This window comes from Theropithecus gelada, chromosome 6 (assembly GCF_003255815.1).
Source record: "Theropithecus gelada isolate Dixy chromosome 6, Tgel_1.0, whole genome shotgun sequence".
NCBI lineage: Eukaryota > Metazoa > Chordata > Mammalia > Primates > Cercopithecidae > Theropithecus > Theropithecus gelada.
Genome location: NC_037673.1, coordinates 147,231,331 through 147,251,904, shown reverse-complemented (window position 1 = coordinate 147,251,904; position 20,574 = coordinate 147,231,331). Strand labels below are relative to the sequence as shown.

General features: G+C 43.9%; 1 protein-coding gene across 1 annotated transcript; it reads right to left on the bottom strand.

Moving 5' to 3' along the window:
• Positions 1 to 220: 220 nt before the first annotated feature.
• Positions 221 to 20,015, bottom strand: SMIM3 (small integral membrane protein 3). The gene is made up of 2 exons (XM_025389214.1): positions 19,006 to 20,015; positions 221 to 1,549 (listed from the first exon to the last, which is right to left on the bottom strand). The coding sequence occupies exon 2, from the start codon at positions 1,536 to 1,538 to the stop codon at positions 1,356 to 1,358; it is 183 nt and encodes a 60-aa protein (XP_025244999.1). The 5' UTR covers positions 1,539 to 1,549; positions 19,006 to 20,015; the 3' UTR covers positions 221 to 1,355.
• Positions 20,016 to 20,574: the final 559 nt, after the last annotated feature.

Below are 20,574 nucleotides of genomic sequence, written 5' to 3'. Positions count from 1 at the left end.
AATGTGATATTCAAAATCTGTTCTTCCCCTCTGGACTATCTATGTGTAACCTGCACAACTGCACCCATGTGCTGTACTAGAGCCCTGGAAGTAAATTTGATTCTCCTCTTCCCTTTTCTGTTACTATATTCAAACTGTCTCAAAGGCCCATACCTTCAGTGTAAGGCTTTTACTTGAGTTCTGAGTTTAACAATTGCTCTTTAAAGAAAGACCTCAGACATGCACATCCTAGCACTTTATTGGAAATCGGTTGTGTACACCAATGAGATCACATCAAAGTAAAAGCAGCATTTTCACACAATAATATCCCGATATCTGTACTATCTTCTTACATAATTTAATAAATCCCAAGATGCTCCTGATTTTGGTATTGAAGAGCTTGAGTGGTCCAGAAACAGCTCTACATAGATATAAATCATCACATCTAAAATAACCATCATTGTTTCAGTAGGTCCCAAAAGCCTGGGAACACCTCTTAAAATATAATTGCTGTAGGCTGGCTGCAGGGCTGGCGCGAGGGAGTGAAGGGGGCACACGTGGAGCTAATTACAGCAGGAGCTGGGCAGAGGGACACACACACACACACACACAAGGGGATGGGGGCCAGAGATCCCGAAAGCTGGGCAGGGAACTCAGTCACTCTGCATTTTCCAACACTGCTTGAGTGTCAACACTAACAGGTGTGAGACTCCAGTGCAGAAAGAAGCCCATCACCCCAACTCCCTTGGCAGTGCCCAAAGATGGCACAGCCTTCCTTCAGATTACACAAGGGCAGAGATTCTGGAATAGAGGAGGTTCTGGAAAGCTCTACCCATCACCTTCCAAACTGAGAAAACATGAAGGAACATGAAGGAATGGCACCTTAAAGAAAATAACTTTGAGCCATAGTGCTGCTGGCCCCTTGGAATGGGGACAGGGTGCTCTTGGCTTGGTTTGACCTGAGGGGCACTGGCAAAGTCTGCTCTGCCCCCAATATCTCCCTCACCACCTTTAACGCCATCATCAGCAATCAGGTTCTCTGGTTCTTCAAAGCTTCTCAGCACTCAGCATAACACCTTTATATCTGTGGCAGCTTTACTGCTCACAGACAGCTTTCACATCCACTAAGGCAGGTGGTTCTCACACCCCTATGAGGTAGGAAGGGCAGGGATCACCATCCCCATTTGAAAGATAAGGAACCTGGAACTCAGAGAGTTAGGTCCCTTGAACAAATTCACACAGCTGGCTCATGGCAGAATCAAAACCAGAACTCAGGTCCACGTCCCAAAGTCCCTCCTGCTGCTTTTCTGAAGACAGGAAGAGGCTGGGGACAGGATGCCTGTCATCATCCCTCACCCGGCCCTCTTGGGAGGCTCTCAAACAGCCCCACTGAGGATTGGATGAGTCCGCATGCGATAGATGATGACTGCAGTGGCTGGGCACAGCAACAACGAGGTCATGATGACAATGGTGGCCAGGATGATGAGGACAATAACCCAGATATCCAGGATGTGCTTGGGAAGCACGACTTCCATAGGGACTTGGCTGACTGCATCCATGTTGCTTCACTCTGCGACAGACAAGAAAGGAAGATCACTGTTGTGTACTCTCTCCCTGCCTCCCTGCTTAGAAGGAAATCCTCAGGAGTCAGAAGCCTGGGTCACTTACTGGATATATAAACTTTAAAGTTTCCTGATTAGTAATTACAATGGCTTCATTTACTGAGGGCTTCCTATTGCCAGACCTGTGCTAGACACTTTATGTCTATTAACACATTCAGTCCTTACTTGAACCACTGATCCTATAAGGCAGGGACTATAATTGTTGTTTTCTGTTTCTTGGCCTTTACCTTCCGTTACACCCATTTTACAGATGAGGACTCTAAAGTCTTAAAAGACAAGATGTCATTAATTTGACCAAGAACGTGAACCCAGATGGGTGGGACTCCAAAGCCTTCCTGCTTAACTATTAAGTTACCATACTACCAGTCTGTTCTCTCATCTGTAAAATGAGAGATGCACTGTTTTTGGTCCTATACCCCTTCTCCCATTCTCCCCTTTCTGGGGAGAACCTACCTATTCTGTGTGATTTAGTTGGGACACTGACCTGAGCACAAGGATGGATATGTGACCCAGAGTTGACCGTTATAAATCTCCATAACCACAAATCAGAGTTAGGAAAGTGACCAAGGCTAGGTCAACCAAAGTCTTCCCCACAGAGCTTTTATGCACAAGCTCTTGGGAAAGATGATCCTTTCTCCTGGGATTGCTAAATTGAAAGGATGTGAGTCTGGAGAAAATTGGCCTGAGGCTCTCTCTCCCAAAAGTGGTGAGCCTGTCCTAAAGCTGGAAAGACAGATGGAGCCTCAGTGACCTCATATGAGCACCTAAATCCAGCCAAGATTGATGCCATCTGCAACTCTAGACATCCCAGATATACAAGCCAATAATTCCCTGTTTTTGCTTAAGCGTTGTCCATTTGGTGTCTTTCATTCGCAGCTAAAAGAGTTCAGATGGATAAGGATGTAAATCAGCTGTTCCCAGTCGTTTTCAATTCACGGAATCCTTAGTGTCTTAGTCATTTTTTAATTGCACCCTAGGTCAAAATAAATACCGAGCAGTTCCATTTATTAAGTAGTTAGGCTCAAACAATTTATTTATTTATTCCTTTAAATTTGTATTTTTCCATAAGTTATTGGGGTACAGGTGGTATTTGGTTACAGAAGTTCTTTGGTGATGATTTGTGAGATGTTGGTGCACCCATCTCCCATGTATACACTGTACCATATTTGTGGTCTTTTATCTCTCACCCTCCTCTCACTCTTCCCGCCAAGTCACAAAGTCCATATTATCATTCTTATGCCTTTGCGTCCTCACAGCTTAGCTCACACATATCAGTGAGAACATATGATGTCTGGCTTTCCATTCCTGAGTTACATCACTTAGAATAATAGACTCTAACCTCATCCAGGTCACTGCAAATGCTGTTAATTCATTCCTTTTTATGGCTGCGTAGTATTCCATCCTACGTATATATCACAGTTTCTTTATCCACTTATTGATTGATGGGCATTTGGGTTTGTTCCATGATTTTGCAATTGTGAATTGTGCTGCTATAAACATGCGTGTGCAAGTTATCTTTTTCGAATAATGACTTCTTTTTCTCTGTGTAGATACCCAGTAGTGGGACTGCTGGATCAAAAAGTAGTCCTACTTTTAGTTCTTTAAGAAATCTCCACACTGTTTTCTACAGTGGCTGTACTAGTTTACACTCCCACCAGCAGTGTAAAAGTGTTCCCTGTTCACTACATCCACACCAACATCTACTGTTTTCTGATTTTTTTATTATTATTATGGCCATTCTTGCAGGATTAAGGTGGTATCACACTATGGTTTTGATTTGCATTTCCCTGATCATTAGTGATGTTGAGCATTTTTTCATATGTTTTTGAACATTTGTACATCTTTTGATAATTGTCTGTTCATGTCCTTAGCCCACTTTTTGATGGGATTGTTTGGTTTTTTCTTACTGATTTGTTTGAGTTCGTTGTAGATTCTGGATATTAGTCCTTTGTTAGAGGTATAGATTGTGAAGATTTCTCCACTCTGTGTGTCTGTTTACTCTGCTGACTGTTCCTTTTGCTGTGTAAAAGCTCTTTAGTTTAATTAGGTTCCAGCTATTTATCTTTGTTTTTTATTGTATTTGCTTGTGGGTTCTTGGTCATGAAATCCTTGCCTAAGCCAATGTCTAGAAGGGTTTTTCCAAAGTTATCTTCCAGAATTTTTATAGTTTCAGGTCACAGATTTAAGCCCTTAATCCATCTTGAGTTGATTTTTGTATGAGGTGAGAGATGAGGATCCAGTTTCATTCTCCTGCATGTGGCTAGCCAATTATCCCAGCACCATTTGCTGAAAAGGGTGTAATTTCTCTATTGTATGTTTTTGTTTGCTTTGTTGAAGAGCAGTTTGCTGTAAGTATTTGGGTTTACTTCCCGGTTCTCTATTCTGTTCCATTAGTCTATGTGCCTATTTTTATACCAGTACCATGCTATTTTGGTGACTATGGCCTTATAGTGTAGTTTGAAATCAGGTAGTGTGATGCCTCCAGATTTGTTCTTTTTGCTTAGTCTTGCTTTGGCTATGCAGGCTCTTTTTTGGTTCCATATGAATTTTGGAATTGTTTTTTCTAATTCTGTGAAGAATGATGGTAGTATTCTGATGGGGATTGCTTTGAATTTGTAGATTGCTTTTGGCAGTATGGGTTATTTTCACAATATTTATTCTACCCATCCATGAGCATGGGATGTGTTTCCATTTGTTTGTATCATCTATGATTTCTTTTTAGCAGTGTTTTGTACAAGAAAAACTACAAAACGCTGCTGAAAGACATCACAGACGACACAATCAAACAATTCAATACGTATTTATGGCCTAACAACTTAGTAGCTGTTTGAAAAAAAAAATACACACAAATTGAAAAAAAAAGTTTTTATTTCATTCTTAATTAGTTACTAATGGAATATATGCACCTGCTGGATACTGTGTAACTTTTCAAACTTTGGAATAATATTGGACAATGCTATCCTCACTTATTATTCCATATTAATTTTTGCCCAGTACTTGCCATACCACGCAACCACCAAAAAATCAACTTCAGGCTGGGTGCATTGGCTCACACCTATAACCCCAACACTTTGGGAATCCAAGGTGGGAGGATTGCTTGAGCCTAGGAGTTCAAGACCAGCCTAAGCAACATAGTGAGACACCATCTCTACATTTTTTTAAAAATTAGATTGGCATGGTGGCTTGTACCTGTGGTCCCAGCTACTTGGGAGGCTGAGGTGGAAGGATTGCTTGAGCCCCGTAGGTCTAGGCTACAGTGAGCCATGATCACACCACTGTACTCCAGCCTGGGTGACAGAGCAAGACACCATCTCAAAAAAAATTTTTTTTAATCAACTTCATAAATGATAACATTAACAAAAGGAATGCAGTAAGATTAGTGTTAAACTGTGAACTATCTTAAGCTAGTCATTTGCAAAGGGTCTGAGAGATGTCCAATATCACTATTTTTGTCAAAAATCTTAAAAATCCTGCAGCACTTCCCTCCTTCTAGTGAGTTCACTGGGGCTCCCAGGACACTTCAGTGCACAGCTTGGGAACCATTGATGTAATACATTCCCTGCCCAGAGGGCGCAAGGCTGGAATTATCTCCTGCAGTTCCTTTCAAATGTAAGATCGATAATTCTGTGATTCTAGGTTCCATGCAAAATTCCTAATTGCAATCCTACTTCCTATTCTTATCTAACCACTAACTTTTCCTTTCTAATGCCTTTGACTCCATGTCCACTGTTGCTACCCTAAGTAAGGTATTGATCACCATACCCCAAGGAGAGTACCCAAGAAATACATACAAGGACTTTACTTTCTGCATTATTTGTTAAGGCAATAGACACAGCAAGCATCCACTAACAGTAAAATAAAGAAGGGTATATCTATATAATGGGATGCCGTGCAGCAATTTTCATGTATTTATTCACTCACCCATTCATTCATTCATTTAACAAGTATATAGTGCTTACTCCACATCAATCATTGTTCCAAATGCATTACAAATATTAATTTACTTAATTAATACAGCTACTTTGAAAAACAGAATGGAGGTTCCTCAAATAACTGAAAATCGAGTCACTATATGATCTCAGTAATCTCACTTCTGGGCATATAATCAAAGGATTTGAAATCAGTATGTCAAAGGGATTTCTGCGCTCCCATGTTTATTTCAGCTTTATTCACAATTGCCAAGTTATGGAATAAACCTAAGTGTCTATCAACCATGAATGGATAGAGATAATGTGGCATATACTCAATGGAATACTATTTAGCCTTAGAAAAGAAGGAAATTAGTGCCATTTGCAACAACATAGATGAACATGAGGACATTATGCTACAGGATATAAGCCAGGCACAGAAAGACAAATACCTCAAGTTCTCACTTATATATGGAAGCTAAAAATATCAGACCCATAGAAGCAGAAAGCAAAGCCTCTGGTGGTAGATTTAAGAGGAATCTGATCTGTAGTGAGCTCCAAAAGTTTTAAGTGGAAAAAATAAAAATAAAGTGTAGAACAGTGTATATAGGATGATTCCTTTGGTTCAGATTTTATAGAATTAAGTAGGTAAATAGGTGAGGATATATATAGGAAAATTACTTTCTGAGTGTACTCTCAAGAAAGTGTTAATAGTGGTTACCTTTTCGGGAGCTGGACTAGGAATAAGAGGTTTTGCTTTTCATTCTTCATTCATAAAACATGATTTTATGCCATTTGAATTTTCTCAACGTGAGCATTTATTACTTCTAATTTTTTATGCCAACTGGGTTAAGGGGACAAAGAGGCTTTTTTTGTTTTTGTCTTAATAATTCTGTTTTAAAAAGTAAAAACACATATATACAATTTTAAAATCAAATAAAATTAAGAGATGAGACTAGATCAGTAGTCACCAAATGCCATATACCATGGTAAGTGACCTTAAGACAGTATAAAAGAACACTGATTTCTGGGTCTTAATCCATATATACTGAATTAGACTCAAAGGGGATGAGGAGGACCCCTTTTTTCCTATTGTACAGGTGATTCCAACATGCAGTCAAATTTGGGAACCTCTGGACTCAACAAATCTTTAAGACCTCTAAGGCCTTTTCTGGAATTAAGATTTGGGAATTGATTTCCAGGTGCTCTGCAGCCAGGCTGGGCAGATCTGGGCAAGTTCCCAGATGAAGGAGAAGCCTCTGACAAAGCTCCCCAGGGCCATAGGATTATCTGCCAAGGCTTGCAGAGGAGACAGAAGCACAGGCTGGCCCTGTCTCAGCCTAGGAAATGGAGTAACTTTCTCCAAGGTCTAAGACACAGAAGCATGAGTCACAGGAGGTTGAAACTGTCAGAGGACCGGGGGTGGGATAAATCATTCTTTGCGGTCTCCTGACTATATCAACAGCTAGCTGCCTTAGACTAAAGGAACCCCACAACAGCCCTTTCCTGTAAACCCATTCACATCAAACAGTCTTCGTGACTTCAAATGCCAGGAATACATAATCACCCTGGCTGATTTTCATAAGCAAAGCCTGTCAGATACAGGAACTCAGGCTTCAGGGCTCATCCACAATCAAGAATCCTGGAACATTAAAGGCAGAACCAGTGCCATTTCACAGATGGTGAAACTGAGGTCCAGGGGGTCTTCCCTCTCCTGCCATCTTACTCCTTAAAGGAATAATCATTCAAATACATAGATCTGATCATGTCGCTGCCCCTAACTAAAACAAAACAGAACAAGTAGATGAATAAATGAAATTATTCTGTAACCTGTATCCTAGACTGTACCAATATTACTCTTTTGCAAATGAAATTGTCTTTCTGGCCGGGCGCGGTGGCTCACGCCTGTAATCCCAGCACTTTGGGAGGCCGAGGCGGGTGGATCACGAGGTCAGGAGATGGAGACCATCCTGGCTAACATGGTGAAACCCCGTCTCTACTAAAAATACAAAAAATTAGCCGGGTGTGGTGGCGGGCGCCTGTAGTCCCAGCTACTCAGGAGGCTCAGGCAGGAGAATGGCGTGAACCCAGGAGGCGCAGCTTGCAGTGAGCCAAGATTGCACTGCTGCACTCCAGCCTGGGAGAGAGAGCGAGACTCCGTCTCAAAAAAAAAAAAAAAAAAAAGAAATGGTCTTTCTAACCCCAATACCCAACAGCTAACATAAGGCTGCTCTAGTAGAGCCTGGAAAGTGGGGGGGCTGGCGGGGGAAGCATGCAGTCCTACCTACCCAGCAGGGCTGAATACATATCCTCAGAGACCCTAAGCACTAGAGATGAGGGTGCCCACTCCCTTCACATACGCAACTCAAACTAAAAACAGTACTACACCAGAACACACAAACTTTACATGTTATGAAATTAAAGTCATTTTTTTCTTCTAACTGAAAAAAATTGGAAGAAACGTTTCCTAGCTGTCTTTTGGCATGCCTGCTCAGTGCAGTGGGTTTATATCGGCAGGGCAGCAGCACTGTTCAGTGTCCCCTCGACTCCCTGGGCTCCTAAGAACACAGTTTGAAAGCCACAAGTTGCAGTGTTCTCCAAGGGCCCTTCCAGAGCTACTGTTCCAGGATTCTAAGGCTGGCCATAGATGTAGTCAGGTGTCAGAGGGCACAGGGAGCTCTATCTCCGTTTCACTCTTCTCCATACTCAAACATGTCCTTCACTGTGCTCTTCTTCCCCATGTAACACGGGTTCCAGTCGCTTCCACCTCTCCCTACTATGAAAGAAAAATCTTGTCTACCAAGTAAAAGCTAAGGAAACCATATGTTCAGCATCTTTAATTGCACACTAGAAATATTTGCTTGAGAAAAAGCAGGACTCTAAGCTTCTCCTAGGTGACTTCTATTTGACCTCTCTGGCATGAATGCGTAAAACCTTGTTTATTGGTATGTCTAACATAATAGTCATAGATTAATTTATCATTTGCCTCACAGATATATTGCTTGATATTTCTGATTAATGGTTCATGTGGGATATGGCCCAAACCATTTATGTCACAAATTTATGCCTATCACTGATAAGAATATGATGCTTTTATGACCATAGGAAGTAAAACATCAGTCAGGCCTAAACTCTCGTTATTTTGAACCAGCACACTTTATCTGCTATTTGCCTCCTTAACAAATAATAAACTTTGACATATGTTCAGTATAAGTTTGTTTAAGAAACTGCACTGAAACAACCCTGAGCTCACCAGCAGAAAAGCCACTAGTACCAAACATGCCATCCTATCAGGTCACAGGCCCTATACCACCAGCGCTGTGAACTGGACACACCATTGCTCCTCCTCAGTCCATAGTAGTTAAGTAACTTAGCCAATTTAATGGAAAAGTCAATAATCCCAAAATGACTATTTTGTATCCACTAACAAAACTGAATGTGGGGGGTGGGGGGGAATGTAGTTTCTACAAAAGAGGAAAAAAACTTTTTACTTTTTTTTTTTTTTTTTGAGACAGAGTCTTGCTCAGTTGCCCAGGCTGGAGTGCAGTGGCGCAATCTCAGCTCAGTGCATCCTCTGTCTCCTGGGTTCAAGCAAACCCGTGCCTCACCCTCTTGAGTAGCTGGGACTACAGGCGTGCACCACCACGCCTGGCTAATTTTTGTATTTTTTGTAGAGATGAGGTTTTGCCATGTTGGCCAGTCTGGTCTCAAACTCCTGGCCTCAAGTGATCCACCCACCTCAGTCTCCCAAAGGATGAGCGACCGCACCTGGTCAAATTTTACTTTTCCAAAGGTAGAAAATTCATCCCCTCTATCAAATATTCCACTTGATCCAATTTAGGCAGGCAAGGGGAAGCCCTGCTGCCTGATTAGAAAACACCAAGTTTTACTTCTGGGACCACTTTTCTTAAGTAACGAAAAGTTCTTTTACAAAAGAAAGAATCCTTGTTCCAGCCAATCCCACCATTTGGCAAGTTTTCTAGTTATATAAAAATTATATAAATTTCATAAATTAAAATTTCCCACAAGTTTATAGTTTTAGGGTAACTGGATTCAAGGCAACAAGCCCGTGTTATCTACTTGCCAGACTCACTAGCAAGCAACTTTTTCCTCTCTGACAGGACAATATTGTTTTTGGTTTTGGTTCAGTGCTATCATGACAAGTAACTCAGTCCAGGATATTCATTCATTTATTCATATGTCAAGCACTTGGTATTTGCAAGGTACTCTCTCAGGACTTACTATTACTTACTCCTTATGACTCTGTGCTTCAAGAAGCACAGAGAAGTGCAATACCACTTCCCTTATTTCCTCAAACACAGGATCATACGAGCCAGCATTTGTTTAACAAATTGTATTTGTTTAAATTTGTAAAAACAAAAATAAATTGTTTTATTTCCCAAATTTGGATTACTTGTATTTGCTTAAAAAATCCCATTCATTAACATATTAAAACTTCAAAAAAATCCTATGTGGGGATTTTACAGCTATGAAAACTAAAACTGAGAGAGGTTAGCCAGACATTGATCATAAAGCTAAGCGAACAGGATTCAAACTCAGGAATCCTGATTCGGCACTTACCACTACGCTACAGCTACCTTCAAAGAGTCCACACAGACCCAGTGTATAAGCATGGAGTATACCAGACCCACAGCTTTCTTCTAAGTCCAGGTCAAACACTGTTTCTAGCTGAAGGCCATTCCATATTTACAGAATTAAGAAGAGATATGCAATCTACAAAGATCAGGACTTCTGATTCTGGTAATGGTAAACTAGACAATTTGGACCAGTTCTTTTACTGAAGACAGCTAGAAAAGTGGGACCAAAAAAACCTGCTTGAAGGCACTAAGAGCCAACGAAATAATAAAGAATTTCCATTCTTCATTGCTTGAGAAAAAGCAGGACTCTAAGCTTCATGCAGGTTTTTGTGGTCCCACTTTTCTGGGAGAAGGCAAAAATCTAGGGAGGAGAGCCTGTCATTTTCCCCTACTGGAGAATGGAGACTAAGCAGTTCTGACAGACTCAGGAGACTAAGAGGACAAAAGCTGGAGTCCAAGACTGCCAAGAGAGGGAGAGTAAAACTTCTGCACTCTGAGCTTGGACCTTAAAAAGCACCCTTAGCGCTAAAGACGAACTGGAAGTACACCAGCCCTCCCAGAGACTACAACTCAGCTTTGCATTATCATAGCTCCTGAAATTAAATTAAGGAATCTCCAGGTGCTTGGCAGAGGCAAATATACATCCTCTCTGGAGGCAATAACATCATGATAGGTCTCAAATTATGTTTTGTTTACAAATATAAGGTTCAACACATAACCAAAATTAATCAAGAATGAAAAAGAGCCAGGCGCGGTGGCTCACGCCTGTAATCCCAGCACTTTGGGAGGCCGAGGCGGGCAGATCACGAGGTCGGGAGATCGAGACCATCCTGGCTAACACGGTGAAACCCTGTCTCTACTGAAAATACAAAAAATTAGCCGGGCGTGGTGGTGCGCGCCTGTAGTCCCAGCTACTCGGAGGCTGAGGCAGGAGAATGGCGTGAACCCAGGAGGCGGAGCTTGCAGTGAGCTGAGATGGTGCCACTGCACTCCAGCCTGGGCGACAAAGTGAGACTCCGTCTCAAAAAAAAAAAAAAAAAAAAAAAAAAAAAAAAAAAAAAAAAAAAAAAAGAATGAAAAAGACAGGATGATACAAACAAAATAGTCAGAAACAACAGACAACAGGAAAAAAAGTCTACTGGGGCTCCAGGTATTGGAGTCATCAGACAGACACAGAGTTCAAATAACTTTGCTTACTATGTTCAAGGGGGAAAAAACTCCAAGTCTGAGAATTTTGATAGAGAATTTGAAATTATAAGAAAGAATAAACAGATATTTTTTTAAAGAATCGAATAGAGGTTACAAGTAGTGGCTCACACCTGTGATCCCAGCACTTTGGGAGGGAAAGGCAGGTGGATCACTTGAGCTCAGGAATTCAAGATTAGCCTAAGCAGCATGGCAAAATCCCATCTCCACAAAAAAGTTTTAAAAATTAGCCGGGCATGGTGTGCACCTGTAGTCCCAGCTACTCAGGAGGCTGAGGTGGGAGGATCACTTGAGCCCAGGAGGCTAAGGCTGCAGTGAACCATGACTGGGCCACTGCACTCCAGTCTGGGTGACAGAGTGAGACCCTGTCTCAAAAAACAACAACAACAAAGAGAACCAAATAGAAATTCTAGAACTGAAAAAATATAATAGAAATTAAAAACTCAGTAGATGGGCTTAAAATTCAGTAGATTAGCCATAGTTAAAGAGAGAATTAGTAAACTGGAATCAGGGGAAAGATCAGGGGAAAATACTTAGAATGAAGTAGGGAGAAATGAAAGGATGGAAAATATGGAAAAAAATAGGTAAGAGAGATACAGGAAACAGTGACAAGGTACAACATAAATATATTGGAGTATCAGAAGGAGAAAAGAGAGAATGAAGTAGAACAATATTGGAATAAATAATAACAGAATTTTCCAAAACTGATGAAAGACACCAATTTGCATACTAAAGAAGTCCCATGAACTCCTAGCAGAATACATAAATTGGAATCCATGATACAGTAAATCCAGATACAGTAAATCTGGCCAGGTACGGTGACTCATGCCTGTAATCCCAGCACTTTGGGAGGCTGAGGTGGGCGGACCATTTGAGGTCAGGAGTTTGAGACCAGCCTGGTCAACACGGTGAAACCCTGTCTCTACTAAAAATACAAAAATTAGTACATTGTGGCACACGTCTGTAGTCCCAGCTACTTGGGAAGCTGAGGCAGGAGAATCATTTCAACCCAGGAGGTGGGGGTTATAGTGTGCCAAGATGGCACCACTGCACTCCAGCCTGAGCAACAGAGTGAGACTCCATTAAAAAAAAAAAAAAAATAGTAAATATGCTGAGACCCAAAGATAAAAGGGAAATAAGACAGAATATCTTTAAATGAGAAACAGATTGACAACCAACTTCTCAACAGAAACAATGTAATTTAAAAACAGCAGAATGATCTCTTCAAAGAGGTGAACAGAAATAACTGCCAAGAATAATGGTGCAATAAGACATTTTCAGGCTGGGTGCGGTGACTCACGCCTGTAATCCCAGCACTTTGAGAGGCCAAGGCAGGCGGATCATTTGAGGTCAAAAGTTCAAGACCAGTCTGGCCAACATGGTGAAACCCGTCTCTACTAAAAATACAAAAATTAGCCAGATGTCGTGGCACACGCCTGTAATCTCAGCTACTCGGGAGGCTGAGGCAGGAGAATCGCTTGAACCCGGGAGGCAGAGGTTGCAGTGAGCCAAGATCGCGCCACTGCACTCCAGCCTGGGCGACAACGCGAGACTCCACCTCAAAAAAAAAAAAAAAAAAAAGACATTTTCAGAAAAAAAAAATACAGAATTAAAGCATTCAAGAACAATAACAAACAAATTGTGGAAGAAATAAAATTAAAGTATTTTGATTTTCTTGTATTGCCTAAGAAAGGGCAGAAGAACCAAATCATATTAGACTTTGTTAAATCAAGGATGCATATTGTAATCTCTATGGTAGCCACTAAAAATATCAAAGAGTGCATAATTTCCAGGGGAAAACAGCAGAGGCGAAAAACAACAACAAATACTTACAATAGAGGGGACAAATAGAAAGCATAGAGAAAGATGGTAGATTTAAGCCCAAACTAAGAAGGACCATTAGGGTATATACAAATAAAAATAAAATATACACATACATATATATTTTTTAGAAGAGATACATGGGGCTTAGAAAGATTGAAAGTCAAAGGATACAAATGAAACACTGTGTAAGCATGAATCACCTACACTGGTAGCCCCATACTAGTATAAGGCCAAGTAGACTTTTAGGCAAAAAGTATTACTAGAGATACCAGAAAGGTAAAGTGATTTTCTATTTTTATGTACCTAATCTCAGAATTATAAGGAGAAATAGACGAGTCTACAATTATAGTGGGAGATTTCAAGACATCTCTCTCAGATACTGATAAAACAAAAAGCTTGTGGGGAAAGGCAGGATGAGCAGAATAGATGTTATCAACAAAGCCCAGAGTTGATGAGATACATGATGTGTTGTAAGCATATGGAGTCCTGGTGGCTTTGGCAAGAGGTTTAACCTCTTTGAGCTTTAGTTTCCTCATTTGTAAAACGGAAATAATAACTAATAATTGTAACCACTTCATAGGGACGCTCTGGAGGTTAAATGAGCTAATGCACATAAAGCACTTAGGACAACACCTGGTACACAGCAAGGGCTTCACAAAGTTAAGCTGAGCTAGTGAACCCAGCATTGTTCCTAAATCACAAGGTCAAGAGATCGAGACCATCCTGGCCACCATGGTGAAACCTTGTCTCTACTAAAAGTACAAAAATTAGCTGGGTGTGGTGGGGCATGCCTGTAGTCCCAGCTACTCGGGAAGCTGAGGCAGGAGAATTGCTTGAACCCGAAGGTTGCAGTTAGCCAAGATCGCACCACTGCACTCCAGCCTGGTGACAGAGTGAGACTCTGTCTCAAAAAAAAAAAAAAAAAAAGTTCAGAGGCTCTGCCATTAATTAGGGTGTCGTGACTGCTTCGTGACTGATCTGGGACCAATGTAGGAAACCACAGTGAAAAGTTTTTTTAAGTAAAAAAATTTTAAGTTGTCCCCAGCTTGAACCTCCCACCGGAAACTTACACCCTCCACATTTGAGCTGCAGCTAACAGTCAACTTTTGAGAGCTTGCCAATGGTTATCCAACAGGTTTTACTGCCAGAGAGTTCACTGAGGAAGAAGGCAATAAAAGGAGTGACTTCCTGCTGGCAGGCAAGCTTAATTATCTCAAAGTGGGAGACAAGGCAGATAGAGGCAGGCGGCTTCCTGCAGGTGTGGCCTTAGCCCAGCACTGCCAGCGCTCTGTGCAGACCATGCTGCTGCTGTTTTGTGTCCACCAGCCACGGTGGCCAGAGAGCAGACAGCTACAACCAGCTCCGAGTTACTGATGCTGGGGCGTCCAAAGATGCATAACTCTTCAAGTATTTTGCAGAATTTGAACAAGGCTGATGGTTCCCAGGGCACAGGACTAGAGGGTTTGCCAGCGTTGTCCACCTTATAGGACCCCTTCCAAAAAGGCTCCACCCTCAGAAGATGCTGCTGAGGTTGTCAGGAAAGAATGGAACATTTAAGCCAGAGATGGCAATTCAGGTTCCTAGATGGAGCCACACTAGTCACTTTGTAGCCTGGGGAACCCTAACAACTGTGTCCTGGCGGCCGGTCCCACTTGAAGACCTTTGTGCTTGCTGCTGCTTCTCAGAATGCTCTTTTCCTCCCCTGTCCACTGCCTCAATGTCCATGACCTCAATCTAAATGTTACATTTTAGTAAAGTTTTTCCAGACCCACTCTGTTAAACTACCACTCTTATCTTGTTTTATTTTCTGCAGACGCTTTTCACAATCTAAAATTAGCTTGTTTGTTGCTTGTTTGTTTTTATTGGCTTTTTCCCTATCAGGCTAAAGATTTGTTCATTTGGTCCCTCAAATGCAAGCACAAGGATAGCAGAAGCCTCAGCTCTTGTGTATTGCTGTGTCCTCAGCACCTATCACAGGGCCTGGCATATCATAAGTGCCAAAAAATATAAAATCAATGAAGAAATGAGTATGGGAAGACTATTTCAGATGTGAGCTCACTCGTGGAACCTAATTGACTGAAGAGGTCCAGAAAGAATCCTCATCCCTGCAAAAGTCCCAATGATCCTAAAAGTCAGAATCCTATCTCCAAAATAACATGACATCCTCTGATTTTATAATTTTCTGGGCTCTTTGTACATTCAGGAAGGATTATGGGGGCCTCTTTCTTTCCCAGCCCACCCTGTACATACCAGGCAGAAGAGAACTGGCCTTTCAGAATGAAGTCCTCTAGGGTTCCCACTTGTTGATTTGCTTGGACTGAGAAGTTCAAATTCGAGTTCTGACACCATGTGCTCAGGAGCTGGGCACTGAGGTGGGGAGGGGGGACAGGGGTGAGGGGAGCAGCGTTGTTGCCCAAGATGTGAATCTTTCTGTTCTCAGAAGAGGACAGGGAGGCTGATAAAAGGGGGGGCAGGTTTCCCATGCCAAGTCCATTATGAGAAGGCCATACCAGCTTCACATTTACTCTTAGCAGTATTATTTCTCCTCCCATTGTGTAACAGCCTCAAACATTTACCAACCCAGCACAGTCATTTCACCAGGGACCTTTGGTCCAAATAAAGGGACCAGACGAAGGAATGGACAGGACATACAACTACTAAAACTGTGAAATGAATCGAATAACAGGCTTTTCTCCACTGTCCCAAAGTCCCTAAGGAGCACTGTGTTCTCATTTCACCCCAACTGGCCCCTGTCTCTCCAAACTTCCTAACAGGCTACAGACCTGCCTGAGTTTCCATCTGCTCCTCTGTGGCTGCAAAAATGGAAAAACACCAGGATATTTCCAAGAGATCGGAACACAGCCAGAGCTGTGTAAGACCGCACGTACCATCTGACCCAGCCAATGACAGAGTCTTAGAAACCAAAAGAGAGCTAGCAGAGGAGAAAGCCCAGGCCAAATCCCCAGCATCCTGTTTAAGGCACTACCATCCATCATTGCTATTTGCCAGTGACTAAGTGCCTGCTGTGTGTCAGGCTAACAAAGGAGACTGTCCATGAGAGGGGCTGGTAGGGTGCTCCAGGACAGAGCTGCAAGAGCACCGGGTGGTGGTAGTGCCTTGCCTCAATGTGTGAGCCTCAACAGGTCTCTCTCCCAAAGTGGGCCTCATGTGTATAGAAGGCAGAATAATGCCCACCACCACCACCAAAGACATCTATGTCCTGGTCCCCAGAATCTTGAATATGATCCTATATAGTGGGTCACTAGCAAGAAACATCCAATCAGCCAATCAGAGTGCAAATCAATAAAATCAGGAAGCTCTTTGTATACACAACTAAGCAATTTAAAGTATACGGTTTAGACGTGGAATCTGGCTTGCTGTTGTTTAATGTGCTAGGCAATTATACTTCTGAGCAGTTCCCCTTCCTAACTACCTAACTCGAAGCCTTTACTGCTAGATGTCTCCATTATCTCTTGAGGTTCACCTTCTGCTTCCCTAGTAAGTTGGAAGGGTACTAGGTCTCCAGGGATCCACTAGAACAGTGACTATCAAATTCTCACTTCACTTCTCCCAGGTCACCCTGAAAGTAAGTGACAGAGGCAAGATCTGAAACTGGTTCCCCCCAATTCCAATGAAGTTCAGAGGATAGGCCCTGGAGCCAGGGTGCCTGCATTCAAATTACAGCTCTGCCACTTACTTTCTGTGTGATCATGGGTGAGTCACTCTCTCTGGACCTCAGTTTCCTCATCCACAAAATGGAGGTGATGACAGTCCCTCCCTAATAGGATTGTGGTAAAGCCTAAATGAGTTAATACAAGTAAAATGCTTAGAGTCATGCCTGGCTTATAGTAAGTACTCAGTAAATGGCAAGTATGATCATTATAACATCATTCCGCTTACTGGGCCAGTCAGGGTTGGGGAGGACAAGGCAGGGTGTGGCAATGCTAACATTTACTCCTATACTCCAATAAACTGTGTTTGTGAGTACCCGTGCCCATTTTTTATACCACTGTCACGCTCAACCAAGATATCCTCTTTCCTTGGAGGTATTTCCTCTGTTTGCATGTTTCAATCCATAGAGAAGAAACGGAGGCACAATGTTTAAAGGATTGGCATATGGCTGGGAAAGCATCTGAGGCTGTGACCGGTCGTTATTCCCTTGGTCTGTCACCCCCAAGGGCCTGGGATCTGACCTGACCACAGGTCCCCAGAGTCTCTCATTTGTTTGGCATCTCTAACACCTCACTGCAGCTCAGTGGTTCTCTGGCTGTTCTCTGGGACTCCCCAGATCTTTTGTGTCATGGAGCCACAGTTCTGAGGTTTGGAGAGGTCAGTTGTGGGAGACCTCATGAAGCATGACTTGTAACCCCCATAGCATGATTCACAGTCCCAGGACGGCTGGGAACAGGAGGGCCCGGTTGGAGCAGGAAAACACTTTTTGTTTTTTTCGGTTGTCACTGCAGAAGCACATGATGTCCTAAAGCTCAGCTGTGCTGCCTTGCGTGTGTCTAGATGGCTGCTGTGCGGCCTGCATAAACCAAAGAGCATGTTACGCTCAACCACAGACAAACAAACATCTGTTCCACTCCCGCGTCTTCATTTTACAGATGGGGAAGGCAAGGGCCAGAGAGGGGAAATGCCTCCATTAGGGTAACTGAGAGGGTCTCCTAACCTGCAGAGAACCGTTCTTTCCACTCCCACCTCCACCTCATTCAGGCATCCCCAATTCTTCCAAACTATGTGCCCACTGCAGTAGCAGCACGCATCATAGCAGATGTTCAAGGAATCTCTGATACTTGTGTGATTGTGCAGCCTTCACCACCACACCCTGGAGCTTTGAGGACCTTAGTATTCACTACAGACGAACTAGAGATTCCTCAGCCCCCAGGTGCAGCAGGATTCCAGCTGGTCCAGAAGAAACAAGTGCAGCTGCATGAGTAAGAGCCCAGCCTAGCCCTCAATCAGAATAACAGCCCCTGAGGTTTGTTTCAATTTGGGGGGGGGGGGGTTATCCCTTTCATCCTTTCACTCAGTACCTATGTATGGAGCACTTACTGTTAGCCAGGCCCTATGCCAAGAGCTGAGGATGCCTCAAAGATGACGATGGACAGGCAGTCCCTACCCTCAAGAAACTGGCATGGGGGAGAGTAGGGAGCAAAAGAACCGGCAGCTGGAACAACTATGTCCTCAGGAAAGGCAGAGATAACCAGCAGGAGGAAGCCTGAAGAAAGGCTTCTCTCCAAGAGACTTTGCTCACGTCCTTTCTCGCTTGCTTTCTGCACGCAAAAAATGTTTTCCTCGTTTCACTGATGTAAAAACAAGGATGGTGAAGCAGCTAGTGACAGAACCAGGGCTGGAACTCGCCACTCCCGACTCCAAACTCCTGGCGCCTTCCACACGGAGCCTCGAGAAAAGGGGGACAGATAAGTGCAAAGACCGAAACCCAGCACAGCGCCCAAGCAGGTGCGCAGGCCCGGGCGCTGAATCCTGACGCTGGGCCTGGAGAGCCAGGAGGTGGCAGTACGCCCGAGGAGGAGGCTTCCCGAGAAGGCAAGGGCAGGGGACCCAGAGAGAAGCCAGTCTCCGAGTGGGGCTGGGGCTCGCCCACCCAAGCTCCGCCTCCCCCAGGCCCAAAATTCTGTGCACGAGTGGGCTCGAACTTAGGGGCTGACAGCGGGAGAAAAAGGAGGAGGGGGTAAGGGCAAGAAATACAAAAGTGATGAAAAGGGAGAATGGGGGAGGAGAGAACGGACTTAAGAAGAACGTTGGGAGCCCTGGGAAAGGGGCCGCACTAGAGGTAGGTCGCAAGTCCGAAGAGCTCCGCTCTGCCAGAGTCCCCACAAACAACCCCCCGGTGGCTCCACTCACTCCAGATGGCGGCGAGTCTGCGGAAAGTTCCTGGGGCAGGGATGGCTCGGTGCTTCTCAGGGTCCCCAGGACTGCATGGGATCTGGCGGATGGAAGCGACCCCCAGGCCAGGAACCTCAGCCCCAGGCAGCGCCCGGAACGTGCCCCGGCTGCCCCGGGAGGCGGGAGCGCGCAAGAGCGTCCGGGACGCGCGACTAGCTCTGGAATGCGCGGCCGCTGGGGACCGCCCCCGGAACGCCCCGGCCCGGGGCCACGGCAACTCCGGCTCAGCTCCTCCTCCAGCGTCCCCTGCGGGCTGTGCACCGGGAAAAAGGAACCTGCGAGAGAAAGGAGAGACCAGGGCGTCTCGGTCTCCCCTCCTACCTTGCCACACACTCGCCGCCTAGCCTCGGACAAGTCACTTGGATTCTCGGGGGTCTCCGCTCTCTGGATTGTAAACGGAGAGGGTCGGCCTAAAATGTGTCCTCCAGGACCTTTCCAGCTATAGTCTAGACATAGGAAAGAAAGTCTAGTTGGACGGAGGAGCCGGGACTCAGATCCTGCTTTGCAGTGTCCGAAGTGTAGGGTCCTTCAAAGGCTTTGCCTCTCTGTTTCATTCTCTGTAAAGTGGAAAGGTAACACCTGTCTCCCAGCCCTGTTGTGAGAATTGGTTTAGAGGACCAGTGTGAAGCTGGTTGGTTCTCTGCCATAACATTACTTTGAGCGTCCTGTTTATCTTGTGATAACAATGAAATAGCCCAATCCAAGGTGATCAAGAGCCCATTAGAATCCAGCATCTGAGAGGCTTCCCACGCCACTGTGGGTGGCCCAGCTTCCATGCAGGACAATGCCAATTCTGCAATCTTCTGCCCCCTCCATGTCATCCACAGAGTGAGAGGGGACTCCCGTCCCATCTTGGTACCCACACTTTTTAATTCACAGTAGTTTTCTTTAATCTTACTCTTCTGAAAAAGGGAGCACAAGCCTTGACTATCAGTGAGACTTTGAGCAGTCTTGGAGCCCAGTAGTGTTTTGGAGGGTTTGGAAAGAGCCATACTGCCTTCCCCAGGCCTAAATTTGATATGGTGTGGGCCCCAAACTTAGAACTTACTCCTTGCTGTTCCCTCTGATTCAGGGATGAGGTCAGCAGAAATGACCTCTAAATCATCATTATCAGATGCTAGTTTCTTAAGTGAAGGACAGTGAGGATGAAGGGGATTCACAGGAGAAATTATTTGACAAAAACCCTAAGGGCTGTCCCAACAACATGTTTTATTCAAAAGAGATAGTGTGGGAACCTAAAAACAAGGAAAACCCAATTCTGAATAGTTATAATACAAAACTCTCATTTAATAGTAAAAAAAGAGTTGAAGGAGGACAATCTTTTTTTTTCTTTCTGCCCGCAGAGGAGTCTCGCTCTGTCACCCAGGCTAGAGTGCAGTGGCACGATCTCAGCTCACTGCAACAGGAGGACAATCTTAATACAACATTGTCCCTGGTTAGTGAAGGGGATGAGAGTTCCCTTGGGTGGACAACTGGTAACTCCATGTACCCTGCTGTGAACATTGGCTACCCTCTGGGACAAGGCAG